At 53.2% G+C, this 20,463-nt stretch overlaps 1 protein-coding gene across 1 annotated transcript in view; it reads left to right on the top strand.

Annotated features, from left to right (window-relative positions):
• Window positions 1-20,463, top strand: part of syne2b (spectrin repeat containing, nuclear envelope 2b) — an 85,931-nt gene that overhangs the window by 54,820 nt on the left and 10,648 nt on the right. The window contains exons 82-111 of the mRNA XM_084680525.1: window positions 120-274; window positions 385-499; window positions 744-1,028; window positions 1,156-1,344; window positions 1,621-1,722; window positions 2,130-2,285; window positions 2,680-2,880; window positions 2,966-3,139; window positions 3,292-3,423; window positions 3,899-4,092; window positions 4,624-4,762; window positions 4,871-5,098; window positions 5,648-5,794; window positions 5,973-6,149; window positions 6,297-6,446; window positions 6,619-6,762; window positions 7,194-7,364; window positions 7,447-7,580; window positions 7,722-7,926; window positions 8,094-8,276; window positions 8,411-8,524; window positions 8,617-8,771; window positions 8,888-9,035; window positions 9,126-9,220; window positions 9,364-9,595; window positions 10,083-10,277; window positions 12,420-12,545; window positions 13,210-13,365; window positions 14,753-14,911; window positions 15,754-15,920. Coding sequence (XP_084536651.1) covers window positions 120-274; window positions 385-499; window positions 744-1,028; window positions 1,156-1,344; window positions 1,621-1,722; window positions 2,130-2,285; window positions 2,680-2,880; window positions 2,966-3,139; window positions 3,292-3,423; window positions 3,899-4,092; window positions 4,624-4,762; window positions 4,871-5,098; window positions 5,648-5,794; window positions 5,973-6,149; window positions 6,297-6,446; window positions 6,619-6,762; window positions 7,194-7,364; window positions 7,447-7,580; window positions 7,722-7,926; window positions 8,094-8,276; window positions 8,411-8,524; window positions 8,617-8,771; window positions 8,888-9,035; window positions 9,126-9,220; window positions 9,364-9,595; window positions 10,083-10,277; window positions 12,420-12,545; window positions 13,210-13,365; window positions 14,753-14,911; window positions 15,754-15,920 — 4,928 coding nt within the window. The remainder of the gene's footprint in view (window positions 1-119; window positions 275-384; window positions 500-743; window positions 1,029-1,155; window positions 1,345-1,620; window positions 1,723-2,129; window positions 2,286-2,679; window positions 2,881-2,965; window positions 3,140-3,291; window positions 3,424-3,898; window positions 4,093-4,623; window positions 4,763-4,870; window positions 5,099-5,647; window positions 5,795-5,972; window positions 6,150-6,296; window positions 6,447-6,618; window positions 6,763-7,193; window positions 7,365-7,446; window positions 7,581-7,721; window positions 7,927-8,093; window positions 8,277-8,410; window positions 8,525-8,616; window positions 8,772-8,887; window positions 9,036-9,125; window positions 9,221-9,363; window positions 9,596-10,082; window positions 10,278-12,419; window positions 12,546-13,209; window positions 13,366-14,752; window positions 14,912-15,753; window positions 15,921-20,463) is intronic.

The raw sequence follows: 20,463 nt of genomic DNA, 5'->3' as shown, positions 1-20,463 counted from the left end.
CCCTGCATCAGATCAGAAACACGGAGCAAAGATTCCAGTGCCTCTCTACCCATCACATCCAGATGAGTTGGGCTCTCGTCGAGTGTTTGATCCTGTTGTCTCTGACCCGTGTGCGGTAGCAGTTAGAGCAGGAGCTCAGTGAGCAGAGAGGCCTGACCCAGGCCATCGCACAGCAGGGGAGCCGGTCACGTGTCCTCAGCCATGACCAGGACCAGGACCAGGACCAGGACCAGGGCCAGGGCCAGGGCCAGGACCAGGGCCAGCCATCCCCACGGTAACAGCCACACCCAGCACAGCAGACACATCAAGCCTTCAAGCGCACACTGTATAAAGAATACATGTTCTGATGGTTCCTGACGCTGTGTCTCGTGTCCGCTCCTGCAGGTGTGTGCCTGCTGGGCCGGACGCGGAGGGCGGGGCAGCGGGCCAGAGGAAGTGGTCACACCTTCAGTCCCAGCTGCTGGCACTGGAGGAGACCACCCTGCTAAGCTCCGCTCAGGTGAGAGGACAACATTTTCACCTGTTTTGTAAAGTGTCAGATGTTTACCCTATTGGTAAATTGTAGATTTTTACCCTTTAATTAAAGTGTTGAATTTCTCTCAATTTGTAAAGTGTCATTTTTGGTACCCCGTAGGCACAGTAAAGCAATTTTTTACCTCATTCGTAAAGTATGGATTTCTACCCTATAAAGTGTAGTTTAGGTTCATGTGGCGGGTCCTGACGGGGTGTTGTGGTGTCTGCAGGGGCCAGAGGCAGCTGTGGGCTGGGGAGAGAGCGCTGGAGGGGTGGGGGTGGGCAGCCACACCCTGGAGGACCTGCACGCACACATCCACCGCCTGAGAGAACTGGGACGCACAGCCAGGGAAGCCCCCACTGAGGAGGTGCCCCTGGAGGAGTTCCTGCAGAGACTGGACGAGGGTCTGTTTGATGTGCTTCATGGGGTCGCCCTGACCCTCTCCTCTGTGAACACCCTACTGCAGTCACCTCCTGGACCTGCCTGTGAGGACGCACAGCTCCAGCTGCTCACGGTAACACCCAGTCTGCACAGTGAACACAGGCCGACGCTGTCACAAACGTGTTCTGTGTGTACGTTGACACAGATTCAGCCCAGCTGTCTACATCAGTGTCCGGGGGTTGTGTTTGTTCCTTGAGCAGAGTCTGGCTGCAGAGTTGGACACGCTGGCCGGCGAGCTGGGCTCTCAGGGGTCAGAGGTCACTGGCGTTCTGGGCTCGGGTCAGCTGTGTGTTGGTCAGCTGGGCAGGCTCCTGCCTGTGGTCCAGACCGGCCTGGCCAGCAGAGAGAAACAGCTGCAGACCCAGCTGGAGCAGATGCACCAGCAACAGGTCAGGTCCACTACTTCATTTATAAAGGAGATTTATTTTGAGTCATTGTGTCTGTCAGTCAAGTCAGTATTTGATGTCATATTTGTGCCTATCAATGAGTCAAGTTCAGATATTGTCACCTGATCCCTCGGTGACTTCTAGAATGTTTGGTACGTCTTTAAATGAATAACAGTTTTAACGTGTTTTATGTTTTTAAATAACAAACAGCCCTTTGTATTACTGACGTTTTTGCATTCTCAATAATGAAGTGAATTCTGTGTTTGTCTAACTCAACAGAGAGAGTTGAAAGGCTTGCATGCAGCCCTCTTTTCTAACAAGTTGGCCATTCACCAAATGACTAACGACGTTTCCACCCAAGACACTAGCCTGCAGTTACAGGTATGGTAACAGCAGCCCCCTCAGCTTTGATGGTCATGTGTAGTAGTAAGCATTCTACAAGAGCACAGTAGAAGTGGAGTCCATGATATACTGTCTCCTTGATAATCCTTTCTCCAGACCTGATATTTCATCTGAACAAACTATGGCCTAAAAGGGGAAGGAAGTGCGATTTATTTGTGTGACTAGGGAGTGTGTGCAAAAATATATTTTTAGAACTTTGTGTCACGGAATTTAACAAATGAGACTGTACATTTAACGTGGGTTAACCAGTGAGATTGATCTGTGTGACCAGGAAGTGTCAGTGTTCATCAAGAGGTGTGGAAGTGCCCGTGTTCAGAAGTGTGTGTGTTCATTCAGGTGTGTATGTAGAAGTGTGTGTTCATCCAGGTGTGTGTGTCTCTCCCCAGTCATTGCTGCAGGTGCAGCAGGACCTCCAGCAGCAGGCCCGCCAGTTGTCCTCCCTGACTGGTGACAGCCAGGGCCTGCCAGGTGACAGCCAGGGCCTGCCAGGTGACAGCCAGGCCCTGCCCGCCACTGTCCTCCAGGAGGCCACCAAACTGGAGGTACAGCATCTAACCTCCTCCTCTTAGGTCACTTAGCTCCTCACTGTAGCTTCAAGGACCCTCCTTCCACCATGGAAAAGTTACATTTTACATTTAGTCATTTAGCAGACGCTCTTATCCAGAGCGACTTACAGTAAGTACAGGAACATTCTCCCCGAAGCAAGTAGTTTGAAGTGCCTTTCCCAAGGACACAAAGTAATTTAGCATGGCCAGGAAATCGAACCGGCAACCTTCTGATTGGTGGCCCGATTCCCTAACCGCTCAACCATCTGAACCCCCAAGTCCTCAACAACCCAAATGTCATCTATAGAACTGCAGATGATAGACAAACAAACGCTGTCATAGTCTTTGAGGGGAGTGCAGGTGGTCCTGACGCTGAGGCCTCGTCCCTCAGGGTGCGCTGCAGAGCATGATGGGCCGTGTGGGCAGCAAGTGTGAGGAGCTGAGGACCAGGGCGGAGCGAGAGAGGCAGCGAGAGAGGCTGCTGCTCAGCCTGAGAGAGCTGCTCTCTCTGGGCTCAGAGCAGCTCAAGCGGGAGCCTGGTCTGGAGCTACGCTCCACGGCGGAGCTACAGAGCTCTCTCGACACCCACACGGTCAGAAAAAGAAAAAAAAAGTCAAAAAAAGTCAATCATTTCTTGTGTCTGTTTTGCGTTCCTGACATCTGTCTGTGGTTGGCAGAAGTTCTTCCAGTTCCTGGAGACCCACCTAAGGACCCTGCAGTATCTCTCCCAGAGGCTCCCTGACAGCGCCCCCCAGGGGTGGGAGGGAGAACTGGCAGGACTGCAGGAGGAGGTGACCAGAGTGCAGCAGCAGGCCCTGGAGAGAGGCATTCAGACGCAGATAACCCTCCAGGTAACCTACGCCTTCACTGGAATACACTTCTGTATAGACCACATGGCTTTGCTCAGTGTGACTGCATGTCTTACTCATTGTGTCTAGGTGCCGCTGTATACGATACAGCTCTGATCTGTGATGCTGAAGGGTAGTTTTGTGTTTGGTCCTAGATGTGGATGCAGTGGGAGGAAGACAGCGCCTGGCTGGACGCCTCATTTAAAGACATGGAAACTACTTTTCCCAAAGTGCACCTGGAGGAGGACTTGGAAAAACAGAGCTGCTGGAAACTTTCAGTCTACCCGGTATTTGTCCTCAGCATTTTCTAGTTCATGCTGTGCCCTTCTGTTTGTCAGTCTAATGACCTCACTTAAATGTACAAAGAGTTATTTGTGACTGCTGGGAATGAGTTTTGCTTTTAATGTGAATTCAGACATCGAGAGAGAAAATCAAGAGCATCAAGAGCAATTAATTCCCCACCTGCTCCCACTGCCTACTATAATAGATGGTTTATTTCTTTCTTTCTCTCTCTCTCTCTCTCTCTCTCTCTCTCTCTCTCTCTCTCTCTCTCTCTCTCTCTCTCTCTCTCTCTCTCTCTCTTCTCTCTCTCTCTCTCTGTCTCTCTCTCTCTCTCTCTCCCTCTCTATAGTGATTTCTTCATTCACAGCCGTGCCTAGAGAGGCTGATAGAAGGGGAACATGGGGGAGATGGGATTCTTCTTCCATGGGTCTGTCCTCCCGTGTGGGAAAGAGGCTGATAATGACTCTTCATGTTTGGCAGGAAATGAAAGGAGTTCTGGAGGAGTGCAGGTGTCGCCTGGGGCGTCTGGGGGAGCTGGGAGGCCGGCTGCAGGAGGCGGGCTGCAGGGGTGTGGGTGCGTCCTGGCGCCAGCAGGGGTCCCGCTGGACGGCGTTGGAGAGGAGACTGGAGCGGAGCCTGCTCAGCACAGACAAGCACAGGAAGCTGTGGAGCAGGTACTGCAGGCACAGGAAGCTGTGGAGCAGGTACTGCAGGCACAGGAAGCTGTGGAGCAGGTACTGCAGGCACAGGAAGCTGTGGAGCAGGTACTGCAGGCACAGGAAGCTGTGGAGCAGGTACTGTAGGCACAGGAAGCTGTGGAGCAGGTACTGCAGGCACAGGAAGCTGTGGAGCAGGTACTGCAGGCACAGGAAGCTGTGGAGCAGGTACTGCAGGCACAGGAAGCTGTGGAGCAGGTACTGTAGGCACAGGAAGCTGTGGAGCAGGTACTGCAGGCACAGGAAGCTGTGGAGCAGGTACTGTAGGCACAGGAAGCTGTGGAGCAGGTACTGCAGGCGGGCAGCGCTGACTGACAGCATGACGTTCATCACCCGACCCTCTCACAGTGGTTATTGTGATGTCACTGTGCTAATTGTGATGTCACAGTGGTTACTGTGTTGTCACAGTGGTTATTGTGATGTCACAGTGGATATTGTGATGTAACAGTGGTAATGTGATGTCACAGTGGTTATTGTGATGTCCGGCAGGTTTTCACGTGACGCCGCCGCGCTGACCGGTTGGATGTACGGGGCGAGGGAGGCGTTGAGAGGGTGGAGCCAGCTCCCTTTTGCAGCCAATCAGGAGCCAGATCTAACTGAGGATAGACGTCACTACCAACAGTTCTTGGTATCCTGCCAGTCGCTAGTTTTGACCGTTTTAGCTCTGACTGAATTCGACATCAGTTACTCCAGAGGGTCCTAATTGAAATCTCTCCCGTTCGTCGTCTTGTTTCAGGACTTGAGGAGAGAGCTGGAGGCCAGGTCCGATGTGAAAGGCTCTGTGATGACCACTGGGGCCCAGCTAGAGCAGCTGATGGAGGCAGAATCAGAGGCAGAATCAGAGGCAGAGAGCCAGACTCCAGCCCCAGAGCCCAGCCCCATACACAACCAGCTGAGACAGATAGAGCTGGACTGGGCAGTCATCGTGTCTGATGTGCCCATGGTCCAACACACATTGCACCAGGTGTGTGCGCTTTCATGTTCCGCAAAATGAGAACTAGAACACAGAACCTAGAACGTATCCAGTGTCCAGATCTGTTTATGTGCTCACTGTCCATCTGCTAAAATAGCAGGATTCAATGAAAAGAATAACATGTACATATTCCAGTACTGTCAGTTCCGCACACAAGGACAGGCAGATACAATCACATGCACAAGCAAACACACACACACACACACGTTTCTTGCTACCCATTACCAGTATTAAACCCCCCATTTTCAGCCTTCACAAAAATGAATGAAGCCCTCACTTTCTGTTACACTTTCTAATTGGTGTGAACACCTTTCTGTTTCACACCTCCTCTCCCCCTCTCCTCCTCTCCCCCTCTCCTCCTCTCCCCCTCTCCTCCTCTCCCCTTCTCCTCCTCTCCCCCTCTCCCCCTCTCCTCCTTTCCCCCTCTCCTCCTCTCCCCTTCTCCTCCTCTCCCCCTCTCCCCCTCTCCTCCTCTCCCCTTCTCCTCCTCTCCTCCTCTCCCCTTCTCCTCCTCTCCCCCTCTCCTCCTCGTGTCTGTAGAGGTTGATGAGGGTGCTCCCTCCCCAAGGGGCCGTGGCTGAGCTGCTGGCCTGGGTAGGAGAGGCTGAAGCCAGGCTAGAGCAGCAGCAGGCCAGCCTCCTCCAGACCTCCAGACCTGACCTGACTAGGCTGCTGAGGAGCTGCAAGGTACTGCAGCTCGGCTAGAGCCTCCAGACATGGTGTACTCCTTGGTTGTGTGGTTTATGAAGAGTCTCCCCCACCCTCACCCTCTCTCTCTCCTTCTCCTTCTCCCCTCCCCTCTCCCTCCCTGTCACTGTCCCCCTTCCTCCTTCTCCTCCTCTCTATCGCCTTCCCTCTCCCTCAGGAGTGTCAGGTAGACATGTCTGGCCGTCAGCTCACGGTGGACTTTGTCAACCAGGCAGGGTTGCAGACGGCCAGTGTGGAGGGCCGGAGAGGTCGATGTGAACAGACCCAGTTTGCTGAGGAGCTGGGACACCTAAACCATCGTTGGCTGTCTCTCCAAGGAGCTCTTAACTCGCAGGTTCATTAATAAACCAACCTCTGTATTGTAGAAATTCTTTGAGTAAGGTATAATTAATATAACGCTAACCATGCTTAAGTAGAATATGCAAAAGTATGTTGTTTGTCCGCTTGGGGTATGGACGTCTCTGTGTGGTCTCCTGAGCAGGCGCAGACTGTGGAGGGGGCGCTGAGGACCAGAGCAGAGAGAGAGGCCAGACTGCAGCAGCTGTCCTGCTGGGTGACGGCTCAGAGGGAGAGCATGACCCTGACTCCAGTCAGTCTCTCTGACGTGGAGACACGCATACGCGCGTCTGAGGTGAGGAACGCAGAGACACACGGCCTCGATTCAAACCCCCTTCTCTCCTTTGTCTCACAACATGCCAGCATGGACAACGCATCTGACCGAGCGCACATGTGACAAGCGCAATAGGAAGTATTACCAGATGAATTAGAGGGAAAATCTCTCTCTGTGCCGATGCTAATTCCAGGCGCTGGAGGAGAAGATCAGGGTGAAGATGGCAGCTCTGAAGGAGCTCAGGAGCAAACACGTGGGACAGACCGAGGACAGCAGCTGTGACTTCATCACACAGAGTGACAGGGCGGTCACAGCCTGTGCTGCCCTCACCCAACAGGTACTCTCCAGCTATAGGTAGCAAGCTCCTGCTAACTAACTGAACAGGCTGGCTGCATTGCTAACCACAGCAACTGAACCTGTTATGGAACCACAACATTGTCTTTCTTTATATTATCTATTTATATATATATTAAATACTTGTCTCTATATAGGATATGTATTTGTCTCTAAAATAGCTTTATAAATATGGACACAAGGACATGTCTCTACAGTTGATCCCTCAGGAAACACAATTTGCACAATAATGCAGCATAAAACTAATATAAACTTGAGCTGCTTTCTTTCTCATCCCTTATAAACCCTTATTCAGGGTTTAGATTGGTTTAGTTCTATGTGCGTACGTGACACCCTCTGTGACATTCCTTGTAAAAAGGGCTACAAAAACTTGATGGAATTGAAATATGATTGAATTGAAATGTGACGATCCAGAACACAGATGTGAGGCTGGAGCTGAGCCAGGTGCAGGGTCTCTGGGTTGGTCTGCAGAACAGCCTGGAGGCTGCAGTCGTGAGCACGGTGAAGACCCAGCAGGTCCTGCAGTACCACTGCAGCCCTCAGCTCTCCCTCCAAGCCCAACAAGACCTCCACCACAGGCTGCAGGTAGTCATCACCCAGCATGCTCTGAGCCCACAGCTTTTTGTCAACGTGTTGGTGAGTCCCTCTGGATGTGCTGTGTGTTTAGCGTCTCCGCGAGGAGAGCGAGGGCTGCGACGCGGGTTGGGAGCCCCTGAGCCAAACTCTGTCATCCCTCGGAGAGAGGGTCAGCCCTTCTGCTGTGGTCCTCCTCACAGAGCTGCTAGACAGACAGAAAACAAGGTGTGTTCAGCGATACGCTTCACACACACACACACACACACACACAGACACACACAGACATACGCGCACACGCACCCAAACTCACACACAAACACACAAGCACGCATTGCCTGAACGCTGGCCGTCCCCTGGCTATTCCAGGTGGGCCCAGGTGAAGCGTGAGCTGGGGTTCCAGCTGGCGAAGAGCCAGGCCGTCCTGGAGGTGTGGAGGGAGTACGCCGGCCTGGCTGAGCCCTTCTCCCAGAGACTGCAGACCCTGCAGGAGGAGCTGGGGGTCCTGCTGGGAGCACCAGCCGGGCAGGACAACACCACGGAGAGACTCGCAAGCCGCATGCTCGCCCTGCACGTGAGTACGCCGGGGAGAACGCCGCAGTCTCGCTAGACGTGCACGATGCCGATTTGCACTCTTATCCAATCAGCTTAACTTACAGTAAATCGTTTGCCATGAATCATTGAGGCTTTTCAGACACACTGCAGTCATACCCTCTCTGTGCATCTACTTGTCTGCTCCAGAATCTGCAGGAGAGTGCAGACAGTTTGCAGAGTGACCTGGAGGGGGTGCTAGATGCCTCTAAGGTCCTCAGGGGACGAATGGAGCCCTCAGCCGCCCTCTTCATCCAATCAGAGAGCCGTATGCTGACCCGTGGTGTCTTACAGTTGACCCAGTCTCTGACTAGGAAGCTGGGTCACCTACAGGTACTGTAGAAGTCATTCCCCAGCTTAAGGACATGACTTTAGCGTTAGCATCATTCCAGGTATCTTGACTCCTGTTGGTGAGCTGTGCTGGGGGGGGAGGGATCAGAGTGTAACCAGGCGTGTGTGCGCCGTAGGAGGAGCTGGAAGAGCGGCAGCAGTTTGACAGCCTTCTGGAGTCACTGGAGAGACACCTGGAGGAGTGGGAAGAGAGGCTGAGGCACGTCCCTCCACACGGGGACACCACCAAGGTAGGGCAACCCGTCGAGCTGACGCTCCCAGTAGGAACGCCTCCGTGAGCGAGCGTTGACTTAAAGAGAGGCTGTGACCTTGTGTGTCCCAGTGTGAGCTGTTGGAGCTGGCCGGCCTCTCTCCTGACCTGGAGCTGCTGAATGAGCTGAGCTTCAGGGTGACCCTGAGCGAGGCCGCCTCTCAGAGGCTGCAGAGCCTCAACAGGAGCTGGGCTCAGGCCTCCGGCCGCGCTGTAGAGGCCTGCAGGTGAGGCTCCTAGACTCTGGAGGAAGGGGGTTTGTGTGTTTCGATGGAAAGGGTGGAAAATGATGTGTGTGTGTGTGCGGGGTGTGTGTACGTGCATATGTGTGTGTGTGTATCAGTGAGTTGCAGACGGAGGCGCTGAGGCACCAGAGTTTCGAGCAGAAGTGTGAGAGCTGGATGTTGTTCCTCCAGAGCATGGAGGACAGTCTGGCTGTGGACCTGGCCAGCACCTACACGGCCCTGAGAGAACAGCTACGCATTCATCAGGTGAACACTCACACACACATACACATACACACACACATAGACACACACACACATCCAACACTCACACTGACCCGTTTGTGACTGTTCCAGAGGTTCCAGGTGGAGCTGTCTATCGGCCACCAGATCCTGCACTCTGTCACCAACGAGGCCCTCCGCCTCCTGCAGAGAGGAGAGGTGGAGGACAGGTACGCAGCCATCCTGGTTCATGCTCCCTCACTCCTCCTCAAATCCATGGTCACTGTTCCACCCTGACTGGGCGTAGGCCCCCATCCTGTACCCACCCTGCAGTCGCCCTCACGTTGGGGGGTCTTCTCCTCCCTGTTCCCAGGAGCGACTTCATCCTGAAGCTGGCCCAGCTGAGGGGACACTGGCAGGGGGCGGTGCAGCGGGTGGCCCAGCGGCGCGCCCTGGTGGAGGGGCTGGTCAAACACTGGCACCTCTACAGACGCAACCTGAAGAAGCTGCAGAGCTTCCTGGCTGACGCCCACTCCCTCCTCCGCCCCACTGGCCCCGCCCACTGCAGCGTGCTGCACCTGCGATGCTCACTGGAGGACATCAAGGTGAGTAGAGACAGACAAACAGACAGACAGACAGACAGACAGACAGACAGACAGACAGACAGACAGTCAGACAGACAGACAGACGAACAGACAGACAGACAGGGGAAAGAGATTACTGTAACAACAAACTGTTGACTATACTAGTGTCTAAACTGAAACAACACGACTTTGAGAATTTGAAATTTACCGCTATTAAACTGCCAGTAAACACGACAGTCTACCCTTCATAAATACGTTTCCCTGACCCCCTGACCACTTGTCTCTGACCCCTGACCCCCTGACCCCTTGTCTCTGACCCCTGACCCCTTGTCTCTGACCCCCTGACCTCTTGTCTCTGACCCCTGACCCCCTGACCCCTTGTCTCTGACCCCTGACCCTTTGTCTCTGACCCCCTGACCCCTGACCCCCTGACCCCTTGTCTCTGACCCCCTGACCCCTGACCCCTTGTCTCTGACCCCCTGACCCCTGACCCCATGTCTCTGAGCAGCACACTGAGCTGCTGTTCCAGAGGTACCAGTGCAGCTACATCCACACCATGGAGCTGGGCCGACAGCTGTTCTCACTGGGGGACAGGGACACCCAGAGCCAGCTGCAGGCGGAGCTGGCCCCCCTGCAGGAGGACTGGGAAACCCTGCAAGGCATGCTGGGAAAGAGGAAGGACCTCACTGACACCATCGTTCAGGTACGGTCCACTTGTTTGTTTGTTTTATAGCACTTGACTTGAAAAAAAATTACAGGTTCAAATTGAAGTTCAGATAGAAGTGCCTACTAACTACATTTACTGAAAGACACTTATCTTTCCATATATTTGCGCTACCCTTGGATATTGAATCCTGTGTGAAACACAAACCCTTAAATCGATCACGCCATGGATCAGGGTTGAGAGGAAGTTGTGTAATCAATACAGAGTAACTTGATATGTTTTGTTAAAAGGGCAGCGCTTTGAGTGTCCAGCTCTGTGTTCCCTTCCTGTGTCTCTCCCGGTGAGGGCTAATGACGAGTCCAGGTGAGCCGTCAGGTTTGGGATGTGTGAAGGACACATTCTCAACTGCAAGGTCTGTCCTGCGGGCTACTGTATACAGGCTCTGCCGTAACCGAAGTGCAGTGTTTCAGGTCCTTGGAAATGCTGTTGTTCTCTCACTCGTTCTCCCTCCCCCTCCCCCTCCCCCCCTCGCCTGCTGCAGCTGCTCTCAGCGTCCTCTCCTCCGACTGCCTTCCACCTTGAGAGAGATGTGAGACCTGCGGGTCTTAAACACACCACTCAGCCCCCTGACCCACATTTAGCCTTCCTTCACCAAAGGTCCCGCGTCCTCCCAGCACTCTCACCCCGGGACCCGAGCCTGTGGCGGGGCGAGCCTGGGCACTTTACAGAGCCCACAGGGTGAATGGCTGGTTCATTTGAGACACAATGGAAAGACCCCAGCGCCTCTGTTTAGTGAGTGAATATACAGGTTGAGGAAAGAACACAGGTCACTTTCATCATCTGAAGTTTACTGAACAGTGCTGTAAGTAGGTGAGTAACAAATAGCTGGTAGCCTACCTTCGGCTGCCTGTGGCTTATTCTCTGATAGGTTGTAAGCGGGCTGAGGGGTTAAGAGCTTAGTTTCCCCTGGATGTAGGACTCAAAGGCAGTTAGCTCGCACGACTCTCCCTCCATCGGAATGCTGCAGAGTCCATCTGGTCCAACAGCAGATGCTGCGTACCCAGCATCGCTAATGATCTGGCATCCAGCCTCTAGAAGAACACACTGGATGTCTCTCAGGGTGTCTGAGCCAGAACTTTAATGTGATCAAAGGCATCGACGTGCATTAAGGGGCTTTACGGAGCCAATAACAAATTGGGCCTGGGTGTGGTTTTGCAGAGGCAGGGTGAAAAGGCAGGGATGAAGGGAGACTGTGGAGCTGGGTTGGGCAGCTTAGTGGAAGTCTGTCTGGGTATTAGTGCTCAGATCTCGTTCCTCCCTTCTCCCCCTGATTTTCCCTGCCCCTGGTCTCTCCTAGCTCCATCTGGTCTCTCCCTGCCCCTGGTCTCTCCTAGCTCCATCTGGTCTCTCCCTGCCCCTGGTCTCTCCTAGCTCCACCTGGTCTCTCCTAGCTCCACCTGGTCTCTCCCTGCCCCTGGTCTCTCCTAGCTCCATCTGGTCTCTCCCTGCCCCTGGTCTCTCCTAGTTCCACCTGGTCTCTCCCTGCCCCTGGTCTCTCCTAGCTCCACCTGGTCTCTCCCTGCCCCTGGTCTCTCCTAGCTCCACCTGGTCTCTCATAGCTCCACCTGGTCTCTCCTAGCTCCATCTGGTCTCTCCCTGCCCCTGGTCTCTCCTAGCTCCATCTGGTCTCTCCCTGCCCCTGGTCTCTCCTAGCTCCACCTGGTCTCTCCTAGCTCCACCTGGTCTCTCCCTGCCCCTGGTCTCTCCTAGCTCCACCTGGTCTCTCCCTGCCCCTGGTCTCTCCTAGCTCCACCTGGTCTCTCCCTGCCCCCTGGTCTCTCCCTGCCCCTGGTCTTTCCTAGCTCCACCTGGCCTCTCCTCTCCAGCCCCTAATCAGCAGAACGGCCCTGCTCTGATAACATTCAAGGGAAAGAAGAGGCGTAACCGGGAATTTTTTAATCTACTCATCTACATGACTGATAACGTTATGTCGGCACATTTGTCTACTCTCTTTATGACTCCAGCTAATGGAGATGTTTTAATAGGTCAATTATTTTTTGTGTGTTTGCTCAATTTGATATATTTTCTCGGCTTTTCTTTTGGGTGTAGTTCCCAAAGAATCCTTGTGTCATTTTATGTTCTCCTCCATCTATTTTATGATCGTTTTTTTGTTCTTCTTAGAATTGGGAGAGCTGTGAGACTGGACTGGGCAACAGCGTTCAAGAGCTGAAGAACATAAAGACTAGATTGAACCAATCACTCCCAGAACATCTTGACCAAATTCCAGGCACAGAGCAACTAACCAAGGTGACAGACCAACTCCCTGCTCACCTCACTGCTTGTTGCCTGAGTACAACATGCTGCATTGAAATTGCTTTCCTCACACACAGGACAGGAAAACCAGCCACATCAGAGTGTTTATCATCATCATTAATCAACCAATACTTTGTTATGTCTCTACTCTGTTAGGGTTAAGCTACGATATCCTTGTAGTCATTGTCATCGATCATTAAATCATCTATTTAACTGTGGCATTAGGCAAATCCAAGTTTAAGTGAGCAGTACTGTAATGTATCAATGGAACAAAAGGCCCCACTGGAGACAGACAAGGAGCAAGGTTTCAATCACTCTAAAGCACATCTCAAACATATCTGTTTGATGTGCGCAGCCAAAACAGCTAACAGGTTTGGCTTTTCAACTCATCCCTCCTGTTCCATCATGGCTTTATCTCCACCCTCTTTGCCTCCCCTCCCCTCCCCCAATCCCCTCCCCCAATCCCCTCCCTCCCCCTGGTCTGAGCCAGCCTGCTGCAGCCTTTAATCCTCTTCTGGGGCGGGGACACAGAGAGAGAGAAAGAGAGAGGACACAGGCGCGAGGGGCAGGGCAGATGGAGAAAGGGCAGAGCGCAGTTGAGAGGATTGGAGCGAGAGGAGGGGCTCTGAGCGCCGCTGTGCTGTGTTATGGTATGCAGGAGGCCGAGGACTCCCTGGACGACTGGGCCAAGAGCCTGACAGAGCTGACCACCATGAAGACAGATCTGTCCCAGTACATCATCGCTGACGACGTCCTGCTCCTCCAGGAGCAGGTGGAGAACCTGCACTGCCAGTGGGACGGGCTGTGTCTCAAGGTAAGGGCCCTGCTTGTTGGGGCTGGGAACACGGCGGGCTGGAGAAGGTCCCGGCTCGGGGACCCCAGATATCAGTGTCACTGCAGGCAGCGGGAGTCGAACCGAGGAGCTGTGTGTCTGTTTGCGTGTGCTTTGTGTTTGTTGGGCCGGGAGTGGGTTGATGTTCCCGTTACCCCAGCTGCTTGAAGACAGAAAGAGAGCCGGTTGGCACGAGATGAAATTCAATTTCTATATTGAATCAGAACTTGTTTTGGGAGAGCAACAGATTGTCAGCTGATTTGTTTTGGGGTTGATCAAGGTCATGTATCCAGCAAGTCAGTGTAGAAAAAAAGTACAAAGAAAAAGTAGCGAAATAACTTTTCTATTCTTCAATATGGTGTCTGTTGGTATTTGATCAGCTTGGTTTGGTGATATTATGTATGGGTTTCATCCTGGCAGGTGGTGGGGTAGTTGTGTGAACAGATGGTGTTGGGAGAAAATTAGTTCAGGCCTTTAGGAAGCAGGCCTTTTGTATTGGCCAGTCTGCCGTCAAGGAACTGGGGTTGCCATGGAGATCATAATAGCTTTCACTTTTTCAGTTGAGCGTGTGAAGGGGCAAAACTCCAGCTATAGTTTTGACAAAATTGGGGCAGTCACTGATATTTCAGTTAATTAAATGTCGAGTTCAGGAACATTGGGCCTTAACTTTCAGAGATAGAGGTGGAACAGTTTCTGTCTACAGTAGCCAATGTATAGATACAAAATGTAAGCTAGGCTATATATTACCATGTGCTTTGGGTGGTGGGAGGAAGGTTGAAGATGTAACTGACCTGTGTAAAGTGTGTTTACTCACAAACCATCTCTCCCTGATAGGAATGCTCATCATAATTAACCGTTTACTGACGATACTTTACCGTTTAATTAAACCGAAGCCATTTTTCACCTATTTCATCATTGACAAAAGTCGTATCTAGCGACTTTCTGCTAGGCCTACTTTGAAAGATATCAGTTTTCATTGTTGAGCAGTAGCACAATAACTGTAGAAAACATTTGTGGTATTGTTTTTTTAATTTGTCTTTTATGACTCACAGTCCATTCTAGGCAACATTTTTTATCTTGTCGGTTAAAGGTTAGGCCTTAATGGTCGACCATAAGGCCTGTCTCGTTGAAGATTGCTAATGAGCGTCGGTTATCAGTAAAATCAATTTGCATCCCTAGTCCCTGAGTTTTAGGAGCAGACAAGATTTTGTTGTCATTAAATATATCAATATCTAAGATATTTAGAGATATAAGATAAAATATCTTGACTTCAAGCATTAAAATATGGAACAAACTCTGACTTTGTTGACGCATGTTTGAAGTAAGAGTTAAGGTATTTGAACTATTTTCATCACCTCGGTTCCCTCAGGTGTCGCTGCGTAAACAGGAGATTGCCGACCGCCTCAACGCCTGGATCATCTTCAACGAAAAGAACAAGGAGCTTTGCGAATGGCTGACACAGATGGAAAACAAGGTGTCCCACAACGCCGATCTCAGCATCGAGGAGATGGTGGAGAAGCTGAAGAAGGTAGGAGGCCGTGCAGAACAAACATACAAACCAGCTGGAATATCAGAATTACTTTATCCGCCAAATGTACAATGTACTGTACTCAGGAATTTGATTTGATGATACATGCGGAGTGAAGTTTGTTTCACCCCCTTAAATAAGATACGATATGTTTAGTATATTTCTGGTTGCTTTGTGAATGAGACTGGGGTGGGGGGGGGGGGTGATCTTGTGAATTCACTACTTATTACATTTGATGACATTTGTGCTTTTACAGCCTTAACCCTGGCCCAGTTTCTGAGAGCCTAAATCATTCTTGATTAGATCATTTTCATGTTGACGACTTGTTGACAGGATTTTGTCACATAGTCATGATAGTCACACCTGTGATGGTGCTTATTCTCCTTGACCTACTGTTTTAAAATAACTTGGTGGGCATGCGAAGACAGGGAAACCTGTACTCTACAAGTGGCCCAGGCTCCAGACTGAACTTGTGGGGGTTTCTGTCCAATGTTCTGACTAGAAGAAACAAGGAGGGGGTGTGTCTTGTGAACTCCTCTATCTGGGAACGGGACAACATCTGTTTCAGTCTCAGCACGCCCATGTCGCTCTGTTTTGTGGAGCGCCAAGCCTTTTGTTTGTGAGTGTGAATGTGTGCGTGGGTGTGAATGTGCACGTGTGGGTGTCTCTGTGTGTGTGCGTGTGTGAAGTGAGGTGAGGTGAGGAAAAGGCTCTGGTATGCCGAACGAACAGCCTGTGAAAGGCCCGTGTTCTTTAAGCCATTCAGCACCATGTCTGACATCACGCTGTTGACTCCCTCCCCCGTCTCTGTCCCCTCTCCTCTCTCCCACCTCGCTCACCAGGACTGCATGGAGGAGATCAACCTCTTCAGCGAGAACAAGACCCACCTGAAACAGCTCGGGGAGCAGCTGATGACCGCCAGCAACAAGACCAAGGAGACGGAGATCAACGACAAGCTGAAGGACGTCAACGATCGCTGGCAGCACTTGTTTGACCACATAGAGGCCAGGTACGGCAGCACTTCCACCATCCGCGAACCTCTTCTAACCCTCGTTGAAGCCCCGTTGCTCCACCCCAATATTTTGTCGTCGTTCAATCGGTTACAACCGACCGTGTGTGCGCTCCCTCGCGGTGGCGTCCATGTTGGATTGGGTTCGCTAATCACAGCCAGAGTGGAAGGCTCCAGTCAGGAAGCCCCTGGAAGAGGTGGGTTCTGGGGGTTGACAGGGTACATCTGCTGCTGATAATGTTCCCAGCCTGGAGATTATAGCTGTGCGAGGCTCAGAGCTATTAATCCATAAAAGCAAATCCCAGTCCAACACAGAGGACCTATGACAGACCCATGCAGACTGACCTCTCGGGTAGTACGCCACGATGCAGTATGATGGGTCAGACAATGTCTGGAGATGAGCCCAAACACAAGCTAAACACCTAAAGGGTTGTTTTACCTGCGCTGAGTCACAAAGGCTAAAACGATGAGTAACAGAAGTTTTCAGACATGGATTAGAAATATCCTTGCAATAGTATGAGAGGTTGTTTAGTTTAAAGTGCTTTGGCAAGGTTGTCGTCCTGCCTGATGCTGCCCCCGCTAACAAGGTTGCTGTCTGCAGAGGTCCATGAGGCATATTCTAATTCAGACCACTTACGAGATATTGTTTACTCTGGGTTCTGATCATTACGTTCTACATTCTCCGAAACACGTTAATGATGTTCCCAAGTGCACGCTGGTCTCCAAATAATGGCAGTAATGACTGACTTAGAGGGACATATGGGGGTTTCCCTCTCCTCTCTCCCTCTCTCTTGGCAGCTGGTACTGGTCTCTCTGTCTCTTGTTTCTGATCTCTCTGTTGGCGACAAGGTGAAGAGGGAGTGGCCGTCTGGGTGACAGGCTAAGGTGTGATTGACAGGTCCCTGTGCTTGAGTAACAGACACTGTCGTTTAAACCAGGGTCTATTCATTGTTACAACTCCTTTCCCATGACAAGTATATCCCTCTTATGAGCTGGCCTCCCTCCCTCCCTGTCAGCTTTGCATCCCAGCAGCCAGTCATCCAGGGTTCCCTGTAATCCTGCCTGTGTTCAGGGTGCTAAGCTGCCCTCTCCCAGTAAGGAAACAACCGGTCTTTAGTCTGTGACCATGTTAATGCAAGCTGTACACGCATATCTCTATCTCAATCGTTTGGATTTGAACCCCTTCTCTCTCCCTCAGTGGTCTTAAGGCTGGCGGATGGTACCAGCCCTCTTCAGATCGTTCACAGGGCAGTGAGGGGGGGGGGGTGAATGTGTGGAGGGCAGAGCAGAGGCGGTTGTGGGTCGACAGGCCACAGTTGTCAGGGAGGATGGTGTCTGGGGCGTTGGGTGGGCGTGCAGCCCAGTGTGTGCTGAGGGAGACGCAGGGGGAGTGTGCTGGCAGGGGGGGGATTAGGAACGTTGACACTGCCTCCACAGCAGCTTTTGTCCCCCAAAGTAAACTGGGTGCTTCGTCACTCTGTCCAGCAGCTGCCATCTGCTGACTCCAGCCATTGTGCCGTCACCCCCCCCCCCCCCCCCCCCCCCTCCATCACCCCTTCCTCCCCCACCACCCCCGGCCCACAGACATGGTCAGACCCAGGGCTCCAAGGCCCCTGCACCCTGCACCATTGTCTAGGGGGGAAACAGGCATGAGGCAGATGTTTTGATTTTTTTTTAAAACCTCCACCCCTCTCCGACCCCCTTCAGCCCCTTCACCCCTCTCCACCCCCCTTCACCCTCTCCACCCTCTCCACCCCCCTTCACCCTCTCCACCCTCTCCACCCCCCTTCACCCTCTCCACCCTCTCCACCCTCTCCACCCTTCTCCACCCTCTTCACCCCCCTCCACCCTCTCCACCCTCTCCACCCTTCTCCACCCTCTTCACCCCCCTTCACCCTCTCCACCCTCTCCACCCCCCTTCACCCTTCTCCACCCTCTACACCCCCTTCACCCCTTTCCACCCCTCTCCACCCCCTCTCCACCCCCTCTCCACCCCCTCTCCACCCCCTCCACCCCTCTCCTCACCACTACCCCACCCTTCCCCCCTCTCCTCTCCACTACCCCACCCTTCCCCCCCTCTCCTCACCACTACCCCACCCTTCCCCCCCTCTCCTCACCACTACCCCACCCTTCCCCCCCTCTCCTCTCCACTACCCCACCCTTCCCCCCCTCTCCTCTCCACTACCCCCTCTCTCCTCACCCCCATGGCCTGGAGTCTGCTCTGCTCGCAAATCTACTTCCTTTGTTGCCTAGGACTGAGGAGAAAAAAGATTTGATATCTCTTGTTTTGTGAGGTGTTCATGTGAAGTACTGAAGTTGTCTGTGTTTTCTTGAGTGTGAGAGTGATCGTAAAAAAAGGGAACTTTGTCATTTCGTTTTTTGTGTTGTTGAAGTTCTTGTTGTCATGGCAATGCCATGTCTCTCAAAAAAACTCACAAAGGCATAGCTTGTCACTCGTTCCGTTGCCATGGGGACGAATGAAGTTGGGAGGAGAGGGTGTGAGTTGGAGTCGTCAGTTGGAGAGTGTCGAGAAGGAGAGTGAGAGTGTCTCTTTGTGCAAGATAACTGACTTTCCAGGATTCAATTAACAACTTTTTCAACGTTGAAGCTCTGGAGTTATTAACGTAACAGTTATACCAACTAAGAAAAATGTGGGTGTACATGCTGAGTGCTGCTCATGAGTTAGCGGCAGACCAAACGGTGACATCACTAGTTTAAGGGTTGGGCCCCCCAGGGGGCCGGCTGTCAGACAGCAGGCAGGGACACTCCCACAGGACTGACCAGGTGCCCTTCCAGCCTGTAATCCCCTCAGGGACACACCTGTTTTAATGGGCTTTAATGGGCCTGGGCTCTAATCCCTCCTCACTGGCCTTCAGGTGACGAGGTGACCCACCCTCCCCCATCCCCCTCCCCCATCCCACACACCCATTTACACCCCCCCAACCACCCCCTGCTCACAAAATATCAGATGTGCTGTGTTATTGTGGTAAACCACAACCACAGAACCTCCTAAAGAGCCAAACTGGGTCACAGCGCATGCTGCCTGACAGAGCATCCTCAGGTGACCCTGCGAGTAGAGAGTATGGCTGCTGCCTCAGCATGATTGCTGCCTCAGCATGGCTGCCTCAGCGTGGCTGCCTCAGCATGGCTGCTGCCTCAGCGTGGCTGCCTCAGCGTGGCTGCCTCAGCGTGGCTGCCTCAACGTGGCTGCCTCAGCATGACTGCTGCCTCAGCGTGGCTGCCTCAGCGTGGCTGCTGCCTCAGCATGACTGCTGCCTCAGCGTGGCTGCCTCAGCGTGGCTGCCTCAGCGTGGCTGCCTCAGCGTGGCTGCCTCAGCGTGGCTGCCTCAGTGTGGCTGCCTCAGCATGACTGCTGCCTCAGCGTGGCTGCCTCAGCGTGGCTGCCTCAACGTGGCTGCCTCAGCATGACTGCTGCCTCAGCGTGGCTGCCTCAGCGTGGCTGCCTCAGCGTGGCTGCCTCAGCGTGGCTGCCTCAGCGTGGCTGCCTCAGCGTGGCTGCCTCAGCGTGGCTGCCTCAGCGTGGCTGCCTCAGCGTGGCTGCCTCAGCGTGGCTGCTGCCTCAGCATGACTGCTGCCTCAGCGTGGCTGCCTCAGCGTGGCTGCCTCAGCGTGGCTGCCTCAGCGTGGCTGCCTCAGCGTGGCTGCCTCAGCATGACTGCTGCCTCAGCGTGGCTGCCTCAGCGTGGCTGCCTCAGCGTGGCTGCCTCAGCGTGGCTGCCTCAGCGTGGCTGCCTCAGCGTGGCTGCTGCCTCAGCCCTGCTCCAGCGTGGAGGCTGTGAGCTGGAGCCGTCTGAGGGGGAGCGGGGGGGGGCACGGGGAGGACTGGGGGGGAGGGGCTGAGAGCGGAGCGTGTGGCAGGCAGAGCGGGGGGAGCACGCTCGCTGACGGCCGAACCGCCATGGAGTAACCCTCCTCACCAGCCCGTGAGTACCTCTCTCTCACTCTGTCTCTCTCTGTCTGTCTGTCTCTCTCTCTGTCTCTCCCCCTAGTCCTAGTCCTCCTGCCCCCCAGCTCAGCCGGGTGAAAGGGGGAGCAAAGAGGACGCCTCGTTCAGTGCGTGTGTGTGTGTCAGGGAGAGAGGGAGAGATTGTGAGCAAGAAAGAGGGGGGAAGGGCTGGGCTTGATCGCTGCATGCATGTAGCGGCGTCTTCCATTCATGGCTGTGTGTCTCTTTGCATGCTACGGTGTCAGCTTGGGGGTGGGTTTGCACCCTGTTCACGTCGCGGGCTGTGAGACTTGGTGTGTCTCGGTACGATGTGATGGTGTACGCATCCGGGCTGTCTCCTCCTCCTCCTCAGCAACACACACCACCTAGGATCTCACTGAACGCCTCTCTGATGAAGACAATTACCCAGCCGAAAATAGACAAGCCGGCACGTCTGTGCGTTGGGCTCTGCGATTGGAGATCGCTTTCAGTATCCGACACCGTGCCTTGTTAACACTGGAGGAAGGACCAATAGGATGCATCGTGCTGTCACAGAGCTGCTTGTTGCTGGTTTAGCTTTGGTGTTCCGTATGTCTA

The sequence above is a fragment of the Hypomesus nipponensis genome, chromosome 3, assembly GCF_054491055.1.
Source record: "Hypomesus nipponensis isolate SF chromosome 3, ASM5449105v1, whole genome shotgun sequence".
NCBI classification, from domain to species: domain Eukaryota; kingdom Metazoa; phylum Chordata; class Actinopteri; order Osmeriformes; family Osmeridae; genus Hypomesus; species Hypomesus nipponensis.
The sequence above is the reverse complement of the archived record's forward strand: the minus strand, read 5'-3'. Positions and strand labels throughout refer to the sequence as shown.